This window comes from Cololabis saira, chromosome 1, assembly GCF_033807715.1.
Source record: "Cololabis saira isolate AMF1-May2022 chromosome 1, fColSai1.1, whole genome shotgun sequence".
NCBI classification, from domain to species: Eukaryota; Metazoa; Chordata; class Actinopteri; order Beloniformes; family Belonidae; genus Cololabis; species Cololabis saira.
In genome coordinates this window covers 19,081,954-19,101,712 of record NC_084587.1, presented here as the reverse complement: position 1 = coordinate 19,101,712, position 19,759 = coordinate 19,081,954, and the positions used below count along the sequence as shown (strand labels likewise).

The 19,759-nt window shown below is 40.1% G+C and overlaps 2 protein-coding genes across 2 annotated transcripts in view; one reads left to right on the top strand and one right to left on the bottom strand.

Annotated features, from left to right (window-relative positions):
* The first annotated feature begins 1,332 nt into the window (after positions 1 to 1,332).
* Positions 1,333 to 2,947, top strand: fabp2 (fatty acid binding protein 2, intestinal). Its single transcript, XM_061730427.1, has 4 exons — positions 1,333 to 1,490; positions 2,074 to 2,246; positions 2,439 to 2,546; positions 2,740 to 2,947. Exons 1-4 carry the CDS (start codon positions 1,424 to 1,426, stop codon positions 2,788 to 2,790), a joined length of 399 nt encoding a protein of 132 aa, XP_061586411.1. The 5' UTR covers positions 1,333 to 1,423; the 3' UTR covers positions 2,791 to 2,947.
* A 1,568-nt stretch (positions 2,948 to 4,515) lies between these two features.
* usp53b (ubiquitin specific peptidase 53b) overlaps positions 4,516 to 19,759 on the bottom strand; it is a 42,727-nt gene continuing 27,483 nt past the window's right edge. Inside the window, exons 14-17 of the mRNA XM_061716919.1 lie at positions 11,586 to 11,647; positions 10,077 to 10,155; positions 7,142 to 7,980; positions 4,516 to 6,395 (exon numbers count right to left, since the gene is read on the bottom strand). Of these exons, the coding sequence (XP_061572903.1) occupies positions 6,319 to 6,395; positions 7,142 to 7,980; positions 10,077 to 10,155; positions 11,586 to 11,647 (1,057 nt within the window). The 3' untranslated portion in view covers positions 4,516 to 6,318. The remainder of the gene's footprint in view (positions 6,396 to 7,141; positions 7,981 to 10,076; positions 10,156 to 11,585; positions 11,648 to 19,759) is intronic.

The window sequence follows — 19,759 nt, the reverse complement described above, 5'->3', positions numbered from 1 at the left end:
CTGGATTTATTCTCCTTGTTCAAAGATCAGGATAACAACCCTGTGATTCTAAGCCTCCTTCTCACCTCATAGGAACTCTGTAACTGTTACACCTGACTGGATGCAACAGAGAAAAAGCCAGATGGCGTAATAGTGCCCGTGCAACAGCAATAAGACAACAGGGCAATACTGTATTTATTGTACGAATACACTTTGTGTCCCTCAGTGACTTGGTTTTTTCTTTCATCAACTATGTTATCATGTGCCATTACAGACGACACTACAACTCCTATAAACCTGAGATATGAAAATGTTAGAGATCAGCGTCCTTTGGACTTAATCAAGATTTGTCAAGTTTAACTGTCAGTTTCATCACTTCTTCATGGTGATAAGCTTCTGATAAGCGCTGTGCATATTGAATTGAAGGCCAAGCTTTGAATAAAAAAATTACCTTAAAAAAGAACTCAAGTGGACATGATTTTCAGGAAATTATCTTATCTGTACAACATGTAAAAGAGTTTAATATTAACCTCAGATGTCAAAGGTCTCCTTTATCTGTAAACGTCAAATTTAGGTCAAAGGTGTCAAAAGAAAAGATCACAGCTATTGTTGTTAGTTGTCAAGAACCTGTCAAGAAGCTGTGGAATAAAATACTAAGAAATGATGGCATTATTTATAGATGGTCACAACAATAAGCCCCAGGGGATATCTGCCTTTAAAACACCGTGCAACTACTTGCTTTTCAAACTTCCCCTCAGCAATCTATCAGCATTTGAACCTTTACTTTACTTAAAGGACCCCATGAGCACGATTTCTGCCACTTTCACACATGATTGGTGACTCCTGCTAAACTCTTGGGAAGAAGTGATATAAAAACAAAAAGAAATCAGTCTGAACTCAGACAAAAGATAATGGTTGCTCCAGGGAGAAAAACAGTGAGTGAAAAAATTATGATGAACTGGCTTCTTGTGAAGTGGTTGTTTCATGGAAAACTGTTGCAAGTGTGTCGTCAGAGAAGCTCTCCAGTGCTTATGCAGTGGCTCGTCTAACCCAGACTGGTAACAATGAGCCGAAACATGCATCAAAGTTCATCCAAAACGTTTTGAAGGTCCTGGAGAGCCCAAAACTCAAACTCAAATTTGGAGATTTGGACAGTTGGAACAATCGGCCGTGGAAGAATTGACGAAGAGACGTGTGCCAACTAAAATCTATTGTGCTTAACGTACGCCAACACCTTCCGTAAACACAAAGACAAAAGTTCAAAAGGTTCACGCCGTAATTCAAAAAGCGTCGACACTGGCTAAAGAAAACATGAGCTTTAAACAGCCACATCATCAGTGAGATCAATGAAGAGATAAGAGACGGTGCAGCTTAAATAGGAGTGGAAGGCACGGAGAGAGACATTCCTCTCTGCAGAGCGGTCCAGATCAACCTCACAGTCACCATGACCTTCAACGGCACCTGGAAGATCGAGCGCAATGACAACTATGAGAAATTCATGGAACAAATGGGTGAGTGCTGTTGAACGTGACATAGTGGCCTTTGTGCTGTTTAAATGTTTTAGCTGTTGTTTTTATTTTTTTTATTTTAATAACATCTGACATTCGATGCATGAGTAGGAGTATATATCTCATCACTATACATACCATTGTGTGACAAAATTACTAAAATATAATGAAAATTGGTTGATTTTAATTTAAAAAAGCAAACCAATTTTCCTCCAATTACTAGATTATTATTCAGCCATTTATAAAATGCAAGTAGGCATTATTAATATATCATATTTAATGATGACTGGTGTGTTGAGGTCAAAATAAGAGCGGGAATTGGTCATCATATTTACTTTAATTGCACAAAAAAACATTTTTTTGAAGAAGTCTTTAAATGATTAATATGTTGACTGAGTCGAAAGACAATTGAAAGAGGGTTGCATGATGACCTACTGGGCATGTTTGTGATTTGGCTTTGGCTTCTACTCACCATCTCCAAAGACACAAACGAAGGAACCACCAATGTACGAAGAGATTTTATCCTGGCTGACTTCCTGTCATTGTTCAGATCCGATTGAACATTATTCACTGTGTCTGTTCTTAGGAATTAACATGGTGAAGAGGAAGCTGGCTTCTCATGACAACCTCACGATAACCATCGAACAGACTGGGGAAAAGTTTCATATCAAGGAGAGCAGCAAATTCCGTAACCTTGAGTTGGACTTCACCCTGGGGGTCACCTTTGAGTACAGCCTTGCAGATGGGACTGAGGTGTCGGTAAGCATCCGCTGCTGCAGCATCGTGCTTTAGTATTATTTCCCCAGAGATGTATCTTAACAAGCCTTTAATGTAATTATTCTTCTTCATCTAAACATTTGAACTGTGTTTTCATTCTCTCAAGAACTGCAACGAATGGCTACTTTAAAAAAACAGTATATATATAAATTCATTTTTTTCTGTCTCTCACAGGGTGCTTGGACCATGGAGGGTGACATGTTAAAAGGGGTTTTCAACAGAAAGGACAATGGGAAAGTCTTGACAACAACCAGAATCGTCCAAGGAGATGAACTCACCCAGGTAGAGTTTTAAATTAAATTCAAATTAAAGCAACAAAATCCCAAACACTTGGGAAACCTTAATGGAGGAAAGCAGATAAATTCAGGAAACAGTTTTATGTGTCAGTTAACTCAGTTAACTTATATTGGACAAAGCTGTGTGAACCAGATACATAAACTATGACGTTAACTGTATCGGATCATCTCTCCCACAGACCTACAACTACGAAGGCGTGGATGCAAAGAGGATTTTCAAGAGGAGTTAGACCAAGCAGCTCTACGAAGCTAAACTGAGAGATGTTTGTTTAATCTCAGAATTACTTACATTATTGGGATGAATTGTAAACTACTTAAACTGCAAAAGGTGCTTGATTTGTGATGCATTTTTATACCTGCACAAATAAAGTCATGTGTCTATTTTAAGATTTTGTTTTTTTTGCATTTTGTTTGTGAAAATGATCATTCCCAGTCTCGGGAAGCTTTAGTGCAGTTTAGCATACACATCAATCTTAATTTGAGGGATGCAATGTGGAAACCTTTCTTCTTATTTGAATATTGAACCATCCAGTGTGATCAGAGCCTAAGATTAAAAGATATGTATCGATGCCAACTATCAGTGTTTACTAGACACAGGAAATTATCAATTCTTCTCAAACATGCCTCTGGAGAGTATAAAAGTTTTACATAATCACCACCAGCAGTGGGTCCAAGATAGATGGATTTATCCAAACACAAAACCTCAAATTATGTTTAATTAAATGGAGCTGTCAATCATTAAGCTTCCAGGCACAAAACAGCACGAGAAAAACTACTGAACGGCCAAAATTGCTGTTTTCAGCTCTAAAAGTCACCTCTGAAAAGGAATTCAACACAATGCAGACACACACACACGAACAACAATAGACATTGTTCAGTGTTGCTGTTGATATGTTATATTTATACTCAAAGGTTTGTGGCGTCCCCTTCTGCTGTCTTTCATTCATCTCCTCACCAGAGAGAGGTTCATTCAGAGAAACAAAGTTTCACCAAAAACATCCAACTGATGAGACAACTTTCTGAACGTTAACCAAAACATGTGTGCAAACAAGAGAGTTTTTCTTCTTTTTGCTTCAAAAACAAAAAATAAATTACAGGGGCCATAAAAGATAATGTGATTAACAATAATGTGATCTGGTCCATAAACTTGAATTTAATTTGAATCTTATCTAATATGTTCACAATATTTGATAGGTTTATAATGTGTTACTTTAGACAATGAATTTACCGATATTAAAATGACAGTGATAAATGTGTCTTGTGACAAACAGCAGTAACATATTACTCTGTTCCAGTGTAAGTGTGAACACCAAATCAGTTCATTTGAAGACATTCTTCTTCAGCGCCATTCAACCCGTTTAGTTCCTCGTGGAACTTGGAAAATTAAAAATAAATAAACAAATCATGACAAATGTTAATAGGTGCAACAATTAGCAGATAGTTAGTCATTATATATATATATATATATATATATATATATATATATATATATATATATATATATATATATATATATATATATATATATATATATATATATGTAAAACTCTTTAAGAAACAACTCAACTTGTTCGGCCTTACAAGGAGATGCCTGGATAAATGGTCCTTTTTATGCACTTTTTGTACACTTACAAAATAAAAGAGGCTTTGGTTCTGTAATAACCCTGTTCACACTATCACTTACATGGAACCACATTTTTGAGTCTTGTCAAATGCTTGAAAGAGTCATTTATATTCGATGGCCCCAAATGCGAACATTAATTCCTGTTTTTCTGCAAACACATAATCCACTCTCATTCAAAACTGCTCCAATTTACATCCGTTTGGCCCTTTTAAGAGCTTTTACACTCCTCAGCATCTAATAATAGACCCGGGGTTGTTTTAACTCCGGCATGTTCCTGCAACACAAAGACGACACACACCCACAACAGATTTATTGACTGTGTTCAGTGAGGAGAGTTGCTAAATACCTGGACAAAGGTTACTTTGAGCAGATATGACATGTGCACAAAATGTACGATTAGGAAAAGACTTAGCAGTTTAGTCAGCAGAAATTACAAACTTTTATGTACAGTATATTTGAAAGGGGAGCAACATTTATTTTTTACATTTTACATTGGAAATGCCGGACAAACGCAATACAAAGACTTAGAAAAAACACCAAAATGTGCATTTCAAGTCATTTTAAAGTACAGCAAATTTAGTGAATGCATAGCATGTCTTGAACAGTTAGGTGTTTCCCAGTGTGTTGATTCTATTATATACATACTTGAAATGCATAAACAATACTCAGTATTCTTGTGTGAGGAAGAGAAAAACATTCAAGTGTTTAAATCAATCATGGTTAGAAATTGCTACTTGATGAATTCATTTTATTACAATTAAATAGAATCCCATATAATGTTAGGTAAACTGGACTAAAAAAGTCCAGCATTTTCATGCTCATGCTCACGCTGTACATACAGCTAGTATGATCTTTAAAGGCCACATGCAGGTTTGAGATTCAGATGATTATTGTTACCAACAAGAATACCGGTGTGTTAAGTTGCACGGTTAGTAATTATGTCAGACGTTTCGGTTACATCATTATGGCATCATTATGAAAACACCTGCAAACGTAGACTTTGTTCAAATCTGTCTACTCAAAGAGGAAGACTGGAAAAGGTTTATATACTCTGACATCACTGTGAATTACAAAAGAAGGATTACAAGAACCAGCAAATCGAAGGTAGAATACACAAGGTTGTGTGACTGTGTACGGTGACATACTGAATAGCCTGAGGGCTGCCCCATCTACAGGATCACATGCTCTAAAAACATTATATTTTGTAAAATGCCATAAACTGAATGCAGCCATGCAAAAAAAAAAAGAAAAGAAAAGAATACACATTTTAATAATCTAATTTTCATATAAAAAAGGGGCATTCACTTTGCATCTCGTTTTATTCTCTTTGTCAAATCACAATCTTTGTCGACAGATTTCCGCGGCAAGACAGGGTGACTTGAGACGGCTCACAGTCATTCATTAACACAAAAATGTTATAAAACAGATAATAAATTATAGCACTTGAAACAAATCAGTAACCGAATGTGGATTACTGCTGCATTATCTATCAACTGAGATAAAGCCCAGAGTGTGCCTACTTATTAGTTTACCATGAAATAAATAAAAAACAACATTTCCAATCCATTTCCTCTGACAGGTGATCTACCTTTAATCTACCATTGATGAGGCAAAACATGGTTTTATTTTGTGTTTTTTGAACACATAATTTATAAAGACTCTTATAACATATCATTTCATCTTATAAACCTTGTAATTGTTTCGCAGACCACACCAACGTCTGCGAACCTTCATAATCTCTCAATGCTCACCTGGAATCTGTTTAGATACATCGTCGCTATGGCAGCACTTTTGCAGAACTATTGCACAAATTATAAAATATACATAATAAATATATATTTCAAACTGGACATGAGGTGATTAAAAAGAGTTAGAAAAACTAAACAACTCTTTGTGCAAACTGAAAAAAGATTTTGGTTCACAGCAACACTGTGGGACAAAAGGAAGATATGTGATAGTTGATCATCCATCAAACAAACGCATAACAGCATTTAGAGTTAGGCTTTACTGATGTGACAAGCTTGCATAAATAAATGTTACCCAGTTTGGAAATGTGGGGTACCAAACATACTTCCATTCTGTAAACTCTTTGGCATCCAGTCACACCGTCCAGCCGTGTAAACAAAGCTCACAATCATAAAAAGCCACGCTGGTCCAGTCCTTTGGCTGTCACTGGGTTCCATTTTGCAGTGGGCTTATTGCTATTATGGCCTGTAGAGAAAAAAAACAAAACATTCTTGTTAAAAGTGATTTTATGACTGTACTATGCACATTCATTGACACACAAAGGAACAAAATGAAATGGCGTGCGTCCGAAATCACATACTTCCACCCTAATGAGTATGCAAAATGAGTGTGCGAGATTTTTTAGTGTGTCCGAAACATTAAAACGTTCTCAATAGTATACTCTATCCATACTCATTCCGGAGAAATTTATTAGTGTGGATTGATGGACACTAGCCGAACAGAAACTTCCCACAATGCAATGCAGCGGCGTTTGGTTCCTAAGTGATACGTATATGTCATAAGTATAATATTAAGTATAATAATATTATTATATAATATTAATATTATAATATTTGTATTTAATAATATTATATAATGTCATCTTGTTTCGGCCAGAATAAACGGGAAATAGCGGAGCGGACCGCTGCTACCGCTGCTACCGCTGCTACCGCTGCTACCGCTGCTACCGCTGCTACCGCTGCTACCGCTGCTACCGCTGCTACCGCTGCTACCGCTGCTACCGCTGCTGTGACAGGTTAACAACCCCCCCCCCCCCCCCCCCCCAGGAAGTGACGTGTGCGCTCTTAATAGTACGTCCAAATTAATGCACACTACTGATATTTACTCAAAAGTGTGCCGAATTTAAGTATACTTTTTAGTATATACTTTTTAGTATGGCATTTCGGACGCACCGATGGTGTTATTTTGACTTTTGTTCTAAGGAGACTTACTTGTTTCAGGTCTGACATTTGGCACGTCTTGTGAGTGGGATTCTGGGGGGAGCGTGTGGCTGTTATCTCTGCGCTCGCTGGCAGTTGCTGTCCGTGGCACTGTGGCAGAGAGGACAAGAGGCCTCTGGTTGTGGTACTTGAGACGGTATGTTTCCGTCATACAGTTGTCCACGTTAAAGTATGTAGTCAGAGAAACCTCTTGAGCTGGCGCTGCCTGCTCCGCCCTGTACGCAGCAAGTCTTTCTTCACTTTCACACGATGACTGAGTACTCCTCTCTGGGTCAGAGCCCGACTTCGAACTTGCATCCGAGAAGGTCCGTAGGCATGACATGTCAGGCTTCCTGCGAGGACTAATGTAGGATGTGGATGGGAGGCGAGGACTTGATGGAAAGGGTTCTTGAAGCATCCTGGGCCGAAAAGTGGAGTGGCCTGCTTCGCCCTCGTGAGGAGGCATCCGCTGGGTGGAACGGAGGCTGGGCGACCCTGTTGTACCAAGCTGGCGCTGGCTGTTTGGCTGGAGAGGTTCTGCCGTCCCGTTGCTGGGAGTGTGGTATGGCAGGGGTGTGTTGGAGCACTGGGAATCAGATGTGACAGCCTCGCTGTTACTGGAGAGGTAAGTGCTTTCCCTGTCCTCGGGCTCGGAGAGGGCCAAATCATCAGAGCTGTTCCATTCTGAACTACTGGTTTTCATGATGTGCCTCGGAAATGTACTTTCACCACCGTGTCCTCTACAGTTTGTCAACTCCTGTTGCTCGCAGTACTGCCAGTTATCTGGACCAGCAGAGCTCTTCTCTGAAGACACCACTTTTCTGGAGCTGCTGGTGTACTTTGATTTCCGTCTATGAAGGAAAAACAGAAACGATGGAAAGGACCATTAATATTTTCTTCACATGCAAATTAATAAGTATCGAACATCATTTAAATTGTCTTAAGCTGTAATGTACCCATTTTTCAGGCTGTCTAGCTGTGATTTTTAATAGCTGGATGATTGATTAAACATTTAATAAAGGTTTTGGATTGTGCAGTCACACAAGCATTAATTGTACAAAGACTGCATCCAAAAATAAAGAGTTTATTATGGTACTTGATCATTATGAATAGGTATTCTGTCAAATTCATAACCAATAAGATGGACCAAGTTGAATTCAACATTACCTATAAATGATTGGTAGCTACCGTTGTTGATTGTCCTATCACCTCAGATCTGCTGCAGACAGCAGTGTAGGACTGCAATTAGTCATGGCTAGCGTGTGTCAGCCACAAAGTGAAGGGTTTGGAATCTTTGGAGATGGATTCTGCTGTGATGATAACCTGCATGTCACATGATGCATCTGCATATCACATCCTAAGTGATGTGTTAGCTGTGAGGCTCACTAACAAATATTTGTTGTAATTTTTTGCCCCACCTACCATTGTAATTTCAGTTCTTTGAGGGGGGTTACAAGATGTAATTGTTTATCTCATTATCTGGAGCTTTTGATTTAATTATCCTCAATTCTTTCTTTAGTCTTTAGTCTTTATTTTCTAGTTTCTTCCTGTTAAAGGAGGGTTTTTCTTTCCCACAGTCGCCTGGTGTTTGCTCTGGGTGGGGGATTGTATCATAGAAAAGTTGGTTTCCTTAGCGAAGCAATAATTAGGGCCCGAGCACTGACAGTGCAAAGGCCCTATTGTATCTGTAGGAATTTTTGTTGTTTTTATTTAAATTTTTCTTCCGTCGAAATGAGGGCCTTTTTACCCCCCTAAATGTGCCCCAAAAGTCACCAAATTTTGCATGCAAGCCAGGCCTGGCAAAAAATGTTATATTTAATGGTTTGCATTAATGGGCGTGGCCTAATGGCTCAACAGCGCCCCCTAGAAAACTTCGTGCCTCAAGCCCCACAATACGGTTTGACGTACATGCACGAAATTCGGTACACACCTGTATCATGTCACAACTTAAAGAAAAGTCTCTTGGAGCCATGGCCGAAACCGAACAGGAAGTCGGCCATTTTGAATTAATTGTGTAGTTTTGGCGCCATTTATGCCATTTTCAGGTGTCGTACTTTCACAAACTCCTCCTAGCAGGATCGTCCGTTCGACATAAAACTCGCTCAGGAGACACAAACGACGTTAACGATGAAAAGTTATCAAAATCGTGAGTTTTGGTGAAATGGCTTGGCCATGGCGCCGCGTAAAACTCCTATTTTCTGCCGTATCTTTTGAATGGTTTGACATAAAGAGACGTGGGTGGTGTCATCGGACTCGGTTTTGAGTCCTTGAACAGAATTGGTGCAAATTCTTCTGATTGGTTGATATTTGATAGTCCCTATTCTCTGCCATAACTTTTTAACGGGTTGTGATAAAGACATGTCACCTGACTCGGTTTTGAGTACTTGACCTTCATTAGCATGAATTAGCCCCGCCCCTTCTTCTGATTGGTCGATATTTGATAGTCCCTATTTTCTGGCATAACTTTTGAATGGTTTGACATAAAGAGTCATGGGTGGTGTCATCAGACTTAGTTTTGAGTAATTTATTGGTGAAAATTGCACGCACGAGGGCCTGTTCATCACTGCTTGCAGCTTTAATTACTATTGTTATTTTATTGGCTTTGTATTAAATGAACTAATTGGGAATGAGTTGAACTGTTGTGTTGAAGTGCCAGGAGATTACATTTCCTCTGATTTGGTGCTGGATTGTTGTGTTCAGTATTGGCCTGTGTTCTGTCTGCCTCAAGTCACCTTCTAAAGATGTCATGTAATCAATGCTGTTTGAGTTGTTCTTTCACTTTCTTGCATAATATAGTTTTTACACATTTATGTTCTTCATAATTACAAATCTTAAATTCCATACCATCATGAATAAAGTTAACAGATATTACACACACCTGAAAAAAATTAAATAAATACTATTCAATTGAATAGTGAATTGTATTATTAACAAAAAAAAACATTACCTTGAACTTGGACTGTATTTCAGATGTGAAAGTGAAGCTTGGTCGTACTTTTTGCCCTGAGATTTGGCTTGATGTTTACCTTTAAAAAACAGATGGAAAACACTGAGAGAATAAAGGAAACATATCTAAATAGCCATCCTCTTTTGGAAGAAGCATCTGTCATTCAATTATAGTTTGGGACATGTGAAAAGCTTTTCTTTTTTTGTCTTTTGAGCCATCTTTTTCATTATTAATTGAGGTTACTGCAATCAATATAACATACAATATATTTTGTATAATAGCAATTTTGAGACATATTTTCCCAGAATCCTGAGGGGGAAGAAGAACCTTAGAGGCAAGTCAAGCTATACTGTATACTGTATTTTCAATCCAATTAATCCTTTTTGCAATTCTGCTCTTTTTAGTCTATGCTATTATTGCTGTCAATAACTTTGTATGTCTCTTTTTTTCTGTTCATGTCGCAGCAGGAATCCCTGGACTAATCTCTTTGTGTTTGTTGGCATCTCTTTCCTGTCCTCTCACCCCCCAACCGCTCGAGGCAGATGGCCGTCCTTCCTGAACCTGCTTCTGCGGAGGTTTCCTCCTTTTAAAAAGGAAATCTCACCCTCGGCTATCGCATGCCACCTTGTCCACGCTCAGGATCAGCGACTGAGTCAAACTGAAAATTTCATACAATATTTTGGTTTCTTTAGATGGACTGATTATTGTGATATGAACAATAACTACTGAATTACATTATATTTAAGTTAAATTGTACTGAATTGGCTTACTTTCTCCATAAAGCGCTTTGAGGTGACTTATCTTGTGAAATGACACTATATTAATAACCTGAATTGAGCTGAATTCATCTCATATATCACATCATAGGAACTTTTTTTTTCTCAGAATTTTATCAATGATTAAAGCCAAAACACTTTCCCTAACTATGAGCGAGGTATTCACACATCAAATTATAAACATGGACAAAATAACAAACATCTGACGTCTGTTGTGGTCCTCTCTGGACACAAGGTGGCAGCAGCTAAGAGTCAATCTGGCTGGATTCTCTCAAAGCTGGATGAATCAGTCAGCATGCTCAGACCCTGCAGGAGCACAGCAAGAGGCAGCGTGGTGCTGAATTCCTTCCTTTTAAAAATAGATGTGTGTATATTTTTTTCTTCTTCGCTGTTGCCCTGGAGAGGACCATGCAAGGACAGAAACTTTAGCTGTTGTTTGGAAACGCTGCCTGTTGAGGCACACAGCCTTGATAAAGCGTCAAGTGCAGCAACAGACGGATATTCATGACAATGCCAGCAGCCATGTCCAGCTGCGCTATCTGAATGAGCTTTGCAGGATTATCATCAGATTAATACCAGTGCAAGGCCGGCTGGGTGAGGAGGTTAAATAAGCAAATCCAAGTTCAGAAATCAACAGACAAGTTGTTATAGTGTCCAACTACATTCATGTTATCAGTGTCAGATGCAGATTCCTCACGTTTCCTGAAAACATACATTGAATCTTGATACTTACCATTGTGTAAAGGTGAGGATGATGTACTTGATTTTGCGCTGTCTCCCTTTTGATGCAGCTCGCTAAAGGTAAAGGAACACAATTAATCACATTCTTATACGTATTCCCTTACTGCCTGATGTATTCAATTCAATTCAATTCAATTTTATTTATATAGCGTCTAATACAACAGAGTTGTCTCTAGACGCTTTACAGAGACCCATACCCAGAACATGACCCCCGAGCAGATATTACATAAACAATGGCAGGTAAAAAACTCCCCTAGTGGGAGAAAAACCTTAAGCCAAACAGTGGCAAGGAAAAACTCCCCTTTAGGAGGGAAGAAACCTTGAGCAGGACCAGGCTCATCAGGGGGGACCCTCCTGCCGAGGGCCAGACTGGTGGGTCAGGGACGGCAACAGCACAGCAGGCAGGTGGAAGCAGCAACGGGATGACCGGGGGTGGGGACCGCAGGCCAGCACACAGCTCCCGAAGCTCCGGCCCAATCAGCAAGTCCCAGGTTGGGGTGCAGGGTCAGGAAAAGACTTGTGCTCCGTAATGCAAGCTACAAGCCACCCACGGCCACCTGCAGGACAAAAGAGAGAAAAGGGAGGAGAAGGGGGGGGCAGCAACGGGATGACCAGGGGTGGGGACCGCAGGCCAGCACACAGCTCCCGAAGCTCCGGCCCAATCAGCAAGTCCCAGGTTGGGGTGCAGGGTCAGGGAAAGACTTGTGCTCCGTAATGCAAGCTACAAGCCACCCACGACCACCTGCAGGTTCCGGTGTCCGGCAAAGGATGCTGCAACATGGACAAAAGAGAGAAAAGGGAGGAGAAGGGGGGGCCAGCACAAGAAACTACAGGAGCGACTCTGACACACTAAAGTTTACACTACCTAGAGATTTACCAACACCAGCTAGAGGTTTACTAAACACTAACTATAGGCTTTACTAAACAGAAAGGTTTTAAGTTTAGTTTTAAAGGTGGAGGTGGAGTCAGCCTCCTTAACCCAGATTGGAAGTTGGTTCCAAAGTAATGGTGCCTGATAGCAGAACGCCCGCCCTCCAAATCTACATTTAGATACTCTAGGAACTACGAGTAAACCTGCACTCTGAGAACGGAGAGCTCTGACAGGAACATAAGGCACTATCAGGTCTTGCAAATAATGCGGAGCTAAGCCGTTTTGGGCTTTATACGCAAGTAATAAAATTTTAAATTGGATTCTGAATTTTACGGGTAACCAATGGAGCGACGCTAACACTGGAGAGACGTGGTCTCTCCTGCTAATTCCTGTCAGTACTCGTGCTGCTGCATTTTGGATCAGCTGGAGCCTATTCAGCAAATTACTTGGACATCCTGCTAACAACACATTACAGTAATCTAGTCTAGAAGATACAAACGCATGAACTAGTTTTTCTGCATCACTCTGTGAGAGGATTTTCCTAATCTTTGCAATATTACGGAGATGGAAAAAGGCTATTTTACAAACCTGATTGACATATGGTTTAAACGACAAATCCTGATCGAAAATAACACCAAGATTTCTCACAGTTGCACTGGAAGCCATCGCAACACCATCTAATCCCTTCCTAAGATGAAGGAATGTATGAAGGAATATACACAGAAAACCATGATTTAAAAAAAATGAATAGTGTCAATATCCATTGCAATTAAAACTACTCAAAAAATTTTTGAAAGATTTCTAATTAATATGTTTCGTAGATTTATAAAGTCATGAGTTAATTCGATTTATTTTTTCTGTTTATTGTGTTTATTTATTTAGAAATGTTTGAATTGTATAAATCTTTTTTACTATTATTGTTTTTATTCTGGGGGTGGTGCAGACATCTCATGAAGGTATGTATTAAATATGCAGCATCAGGCAGCCAGAAAGTACTTGCAAAACATGAACACAGATAAAACTAAGAAATAAAAAAATAAACATTTATGTCTGGTAATAAATGCTGTAGTTTAAAAAGGACCGGTTGGCTCAAGATGCTGGAGATTTGGTGAGAAAGAAACTTTTAAATATATAACATGTTTAAGAGTTACATTCAATTTTTACCACAAGTTAGCTATCTAGTTCCAAAAAATGTGTTTAAGCATTATATTCAGTGGGTAAAAAAGCTTTTTGTTTTTAATACCGTTCAGTGTAATATGTATGATTTAATACATGACTTCTTGACATGTCATGATCTTTTCAAAATGTAAAAAAGTGGAACTTCTGAATATTATAACCGTCATCAATATTTATGTCAATAATGTTTCAGTATTCCTTTTTAAACACATGGGATCCCAACATATTTATTCCCTCTCTTTTACATCTCACTTTCAGCAACTACTGAAAGAAAAAGTTCAAGTTAAAATGGGACCTTTTTCACCACTTTTTGAATTTTCTTTTCTAGACTCAAATGTTGTATTTCATTTTAAAGCCATAAAGATACAAACGTCAGTTACTCTATGCAACGTCAGTTACTCTATGCAAACGTCAGTTACGTCACTGCAAACATCAGTTACTCTATGCAAACGTTAGTTACGTCACTGCAAACATCAGTTACGTCTATGCAAACGTCAGTTACGTCTATGCAAACGTCAGTTACTCTATGCAAACGTCAGTTATGTCTATGCAAACGTCAGTTACTCTATGCAAACGTCAGTTACTCTATGCAACGTCAGTTACTCTATGCAACGTCAGTTACTCTATGCAAACGTTAGTTACGTCACTGCAAACGTCAGTTACATCTATGCAAACGCCAGTTACGTCTATGCAAACGTCAGTTACTCTATGCAAACGTCAGTTACGTCTATGCAAACGTCAGTTACATCTATGCAAATGTCAGTTACATCTATGCAAACTTCAGTTACGTCACTGCAAACGTCAGTTACATCTATGTAAACATCAGTTACGTCACTGCAAACGTCAGTTACGTCACTGCAAACGTCAGTTACGTCGCTGCAAATGTCAGTTACGTCGCTGCAAACGTCAGTTACGTCTATGCAAGCGTCAGTTACTCTATGCAAACGTCCGTTATGTCACTGCAAACGTCAGTTACGTCACTGCAAACGTCAGTTACGTCTATGCAAACGTCAGTTACGTCGCTGCAAACGTCAGTTACTCTATACAAACGTCAGTTACGTCACTGCAAACGTCAGTTACTCTATGCAAACATCAGTTACTCTATGCAAACGTCAGTTACGTCGCTGCAAACGTCAGTTACTCTATGCAAACGTCAGTTACGTCACTGCAAACATCAGTTACTCTATGCAAACGTCAGTTACGTCGCTGCAAACGTCAGTTACTCTATGCAAACGTCAGTTACGTCGCTGCAAACGTCAGTTACGTCACTGCAAACGTCAGTTACGTCACTGCAAACATCAGTTACTCTATGCAAACTTCAGTTACGTCGCTGCAAACGTCAATTACGTCTATGCAAACGTCAGTTGCGTCGCTGCAAACATCAGTTACTCTATGCAAACATCAGTTACTCTATGCAAACGTCAGTTACGTCGCTGCAAACGTCAGTTACATCTATGCAAACGTCAGTTACGTCACTGCAAACGTCAGTTACTCTATGCAAACGTCAGTTACGTCGCTGCAAACGTCAGTTACGTCACTGCAAACGTCAGTTACGTCACTGCAAACGTCAGTTACGTCACTGCAAACATCAGTTACTCTATGCAAACTTCAGTTACGTCGCTGCAAACGTCAATTACGTCTATGCAAACGTCAGTTGCGTCGCTGCAAACATCAGTTACTCTATGCAAACATCAGTTACTCTATGCAAACGTCAGTTACGTCGCTGCAAACGTCAGTTACATCTATGCAAACGTCAGTTACGTCACTGCAAACGTCAGTTACTCTATGCAAACGTCAGTTACGTCGCTGCAAACGTCAGTTACGTCACTGCAAACGTCAGTTACGTCACTGCAAACGTCAGTTACGTCACTGCAAACATCAGTTACTCTATGCAAACTTCAGTTACGTCGCTGCAAACGTCAGTTACGTCTATGCAAACGTCAGTTGCGTCGCTGCAAACATCAGTTACTCTATGCAAACATCAGTTACTCTATGCAAACGTCAGTTACGTCGCTGCAAACGTCAGTTACATCTATGCAAACGTCAGTTACGTCACTGCAAACGTCAGTTACGTCGCTGCAAACGTCAGTTACGTCACTGCAAACGTCAGTTACGTCACTGCAAACGTCAGTTACGTCACTGCAAACATCAGTTACTCTATGCAAACTTCAGTTACGTCACTGCAAACGTCAGTTACTCTATGCAAACATCAGTTACTCTATGCAAACGTCAGTTACGTCGCTGCAAACGTCAGTTACATCTATGCAACGTCAGTTACGTCTATGCAAACGTCAGTTACTCTATGCAACGTCAGTTACTCTATGCAAACGTCAGTTACGTCACTGCAAACATCAGTTACTCTATGCAAACGTTAGTTACGTCACTGCAAACATCAGTTACGTCTATGCAAACGTCAGTTACGTCTATGCAAACGTCAGTTACTCTATGCAAACGTCAGTTATGTCTATGCAAACGTCAGTTACTCTATGCAAACGTCAGTTACTCTATGCAACGTCAGTTACTCTATGCAACGTCAGTTACTCTATGCAAACGTTAGTTACGTCACTGCAAACATCAGTTACGTCTATGCAAACTTCAGTTACTCTATGCAAACGTCAGTTACGTCTATGCAAACGTCAGTTACATCTATGCAAATGTCAGTTACATCTATGTAAACATCAGTTACGTCACTGCAAACGTCAGTTACATCTATGTAAACATCAGTTACGTCACTGCAAACGTCAGTTACGTCACTGCAAACGTCAGTTACGTCGCTGCAAACGTCAGTTACGTCGCTGCAAACGTCAGTTACGTCTATGCAAGCGTCAGTTACTCTATGCAAACGTCCGTTATGTCACTGCAAACGTCAGTTACGTCACTGCAAACGTCAGTTACGTCACTGCAAACGTCAGTTACGTCTATGCAAACGTCAGTTACGTCGCTGCAAACGTCAGTTACTCTATGCAAACGTCAGTTACGTCACTGCAAACGTCAGTTACTCTATGCAAACATCAGTTACTCTATGCAAACGTCAGTTACGTCGCTGCAAACGTCAGTTACTCTATGCAAACGTCAGTTACGTCACTGCAAACGTCAGTTATGTCACTGCAAACATCAGTTACGTCACTGCAAACATCAGTTACTCTATGCAAACTTCAGTTACGTCACTGCAAACGTCAGTTGCGTCGCTGCAAACGTCAGTTACGTCGCTGCAAACATCAGTTACTCTATGCAAACATCAGTTACTCTATGCAAACGTCAGTTACGTCGCTGCAAACGTCAGTTACATCTATGCAAACGTCAGTTACGTCACTGCAAACGTCAGTTACTCTATGCAAACGTCAGTTACATCGCTGCAAACGTCAGTTACGTCGCTGCAAACGTCAGTTACGTCACTGCAAACGTCAGTTACGTCTATGCAAACGTCAGTTGCGTCGCTGCAAACATCAGTTACTCTATGCAAACATCAGTTACTCTATGCAAACGTCAGTTACGTCGCTGCAAACGTCAGTTACATCTATGCAAACGTCAGTTACGTCACTGCAAACGTCAGTTACTCTATGCAAACGTCAGTTACGTCGCTGCAAACGTCAGTTACGTCACTGCAAACGTCAGTTACGTCACTGCAAACGTCAGTTACGTCACTGCAAACATCAGTTACTCTATGCAAACGTCAGTTGCGTCGCTGCAAACATCAGTTACTCTATGCAAACATCAGTTACTCTATGCAAACGTCAGTTACGTCGCTGCAAACGTCAGTTACATCTATGCAAACGTCAGTTACGTCACTGCAAACGTCAGTTACTCTATGCAAACGTCAGTTACGTCGCTGCAAACGTCAGTTACGTCACTGCAAACGTCAGTTACGTCACTGCAAACGTCAGTTACGTCACTGCAAACATCAGTTACTCTATGCAAACTTCAGTTACGTCACTGCAAACGTCAGTTACGTCGCTGCAAACGTCAGTTACTCTATGCAAACATCAGTTACTCTATGCAAACGTCAGTTACGTCGCTGCAAACGTCAGTTACTCTATGCAAACATCAGTTACTCTATGCAAACGTCAGTTACGTCTATGCAAACGTCAGTTACTCTATGCAACGTCAGTTACTCTATGCAAACGTTAGTTACGTCACTGCAAACATCAGTTACATCTATGCAAACGTCAGTTACGTCTATGCAAACGTCAGTTACTCTATGCAAACGTCAGTTATGTCTATGCAAACGTCAGTTACTCTATGCAAACGTCAGTTACTCTATGCAACGTCAGTTACTCTATGCAACGTCAGTTACTCTATGCAAACGTTAGTTACGTCACTGCAAACATCAGTTACATCTATGCAAACGTCAGTTACGTCTATGCAAACTTCAGTTACTCTATGCAAACGTCAGTTACGTCTATGCAAACGTCAGTTACATCTATGCAAATGTCAGTTACATCTATGTAAACATCAGTTACGTCACTGCAAACGTCAGTTACATCTATGTAAACATCAGTTACGTCACTGCAAACGTCAGTTACGTCACTGCAAACGTCAGTTACGTCGCTGCAAACGTCAGTTACGTCGCTGCAAACGTCAGTTACGTCTATGCAAGCGTCAGTTACTCTATGCAAACGTCCGTTATGTCACTGCAAACGTCAGTTACGTCACTGCAAACGTCAGTTACGTCTATGCAAACGTCAGTTACGTCGCTGCAAACGTCAGTTACTCTATGCAAACGTCAGTTACGTCACTGCAAACGTCAGTTACTCTATGCAAACATCAGTTACTCTATGCAAACGTCAGTTACGTCGCTGCAAACGTCAGTTACTCTATGCAAACATCAGTTACTCTATGCAAACGTCAGTTACGTCTATGCAAACGTCAGTTACTCTATGCAACGTCAGTTACTCTATGCAAACGTTAGTTACGTCACTGCAAACATCAGTTACATCTATGCAAACGTCAGTTACGTCTATGCAAACGTCAGTTACTCTATGCAAACGTCAGTTATGTCTATGCAAACGTCAGTTACTCTATGCAAACGTCAGTTACTCTATGCAACGTCAGTTACTCTATGCAACGTCAGTTACTCTATGCAAACGTTAGTTACGTCACTGCAAACATCAGTTACATCTATGCAAACGTCAGTTACGTCTATGCAAACGTCAGTTACGTCTATGCAAACGTCAGTTACTCTATGCAAACGTCAGTTATGTCTATGCAAACGTCAGTTACTCTATGCAAACGTCAGTTACTCTATGCAACGTCAGTTACTCTATGCAACGTCAGTTACTCTATGCAAACGTTAGTTACGTCACTGCAAACATCAGTTACATCTATGCAAACGTCAGTTACGTCTATGCAAACTTCAGTTACTCTATGCAAACGTCAGTTACGTCTATGCAAACGTCAGTTACATCTATGCAAATGTCAGTTACATCTATGTAAACATCAGTTACGTCACTGCAAACGTCAGTTACATCTATGTAAACATCAGTTACGTCACTGCAAACGTCAGTTACGTCACTGCAAACGTCAGTTACGTCGCTGCAAACGTCAGTTACGTCGCTGCAAACGTCAGTTACGTCTATGCAAGCGTCAGTTACTCTATGCAAACGTCCGTTATGTCACTGCAAACGTCAGTTACGTCACTGCAAACGTCAGTTACGTCTATGCAAACGTCAGTTACGTCGCTGCAAACGTCAGTTACTCTATGCAAACGTCAGTTACGTCACTGCAAACGTCAGTTACTCTATGCAAACATCAGTTACTCTATGCAAACGTCAGTTACGTCGCTGCAAACGTCAGTTACTCTATGCAAACGTCAGTTACGTCACTGCAAACGTCAGTTACGTCACTGCAAACATCAGTTACGTCACTGCAAACATCAGTTACTCTATGCAAACTTCAGTTACGTCACTGCAAACGTCAGTTGCGTCGCTGCAAACGTCAGTTACGTCGCTGCAAACATCAGTTACTCTATGCAAACATCAGTTACTCTATGCAAACGTCAGTTACGTCGCTGCAAACGTCAGTTACATCTATGCAAACGTCAGTTACGTCACTGCAAACGTCAGTTACTCTATGCAAACGTCAGTTACATCGCTGCAAACGTCAGTTACGTCGCTGCAAAC

Excerpts from the sequence above, each read along its gene's own strand:
- fabp2 (XM_061730427.1), top strand. The coding sequence starts at position 1,424 with ATGACCTTCAACGGCACCTGGAAGATCGAGCGCAATGACAACTATGAG. Across the intron at positions 1,491-2,073 it reads GAAATTCATGGAACAAATGG|GAATTAACATGGTGAAGAGG; the intron begins GTGAGTGCTGTT and ends GTCTGTTCTTAG. Across the intron at positions 2,547-2,739 it reads AAGGAGATGAACTCACCCAG|ACCTACAACTACGAAGGCGT; the intron begins GTAGAGTTTTAA and ends TCTCTCCCACAG.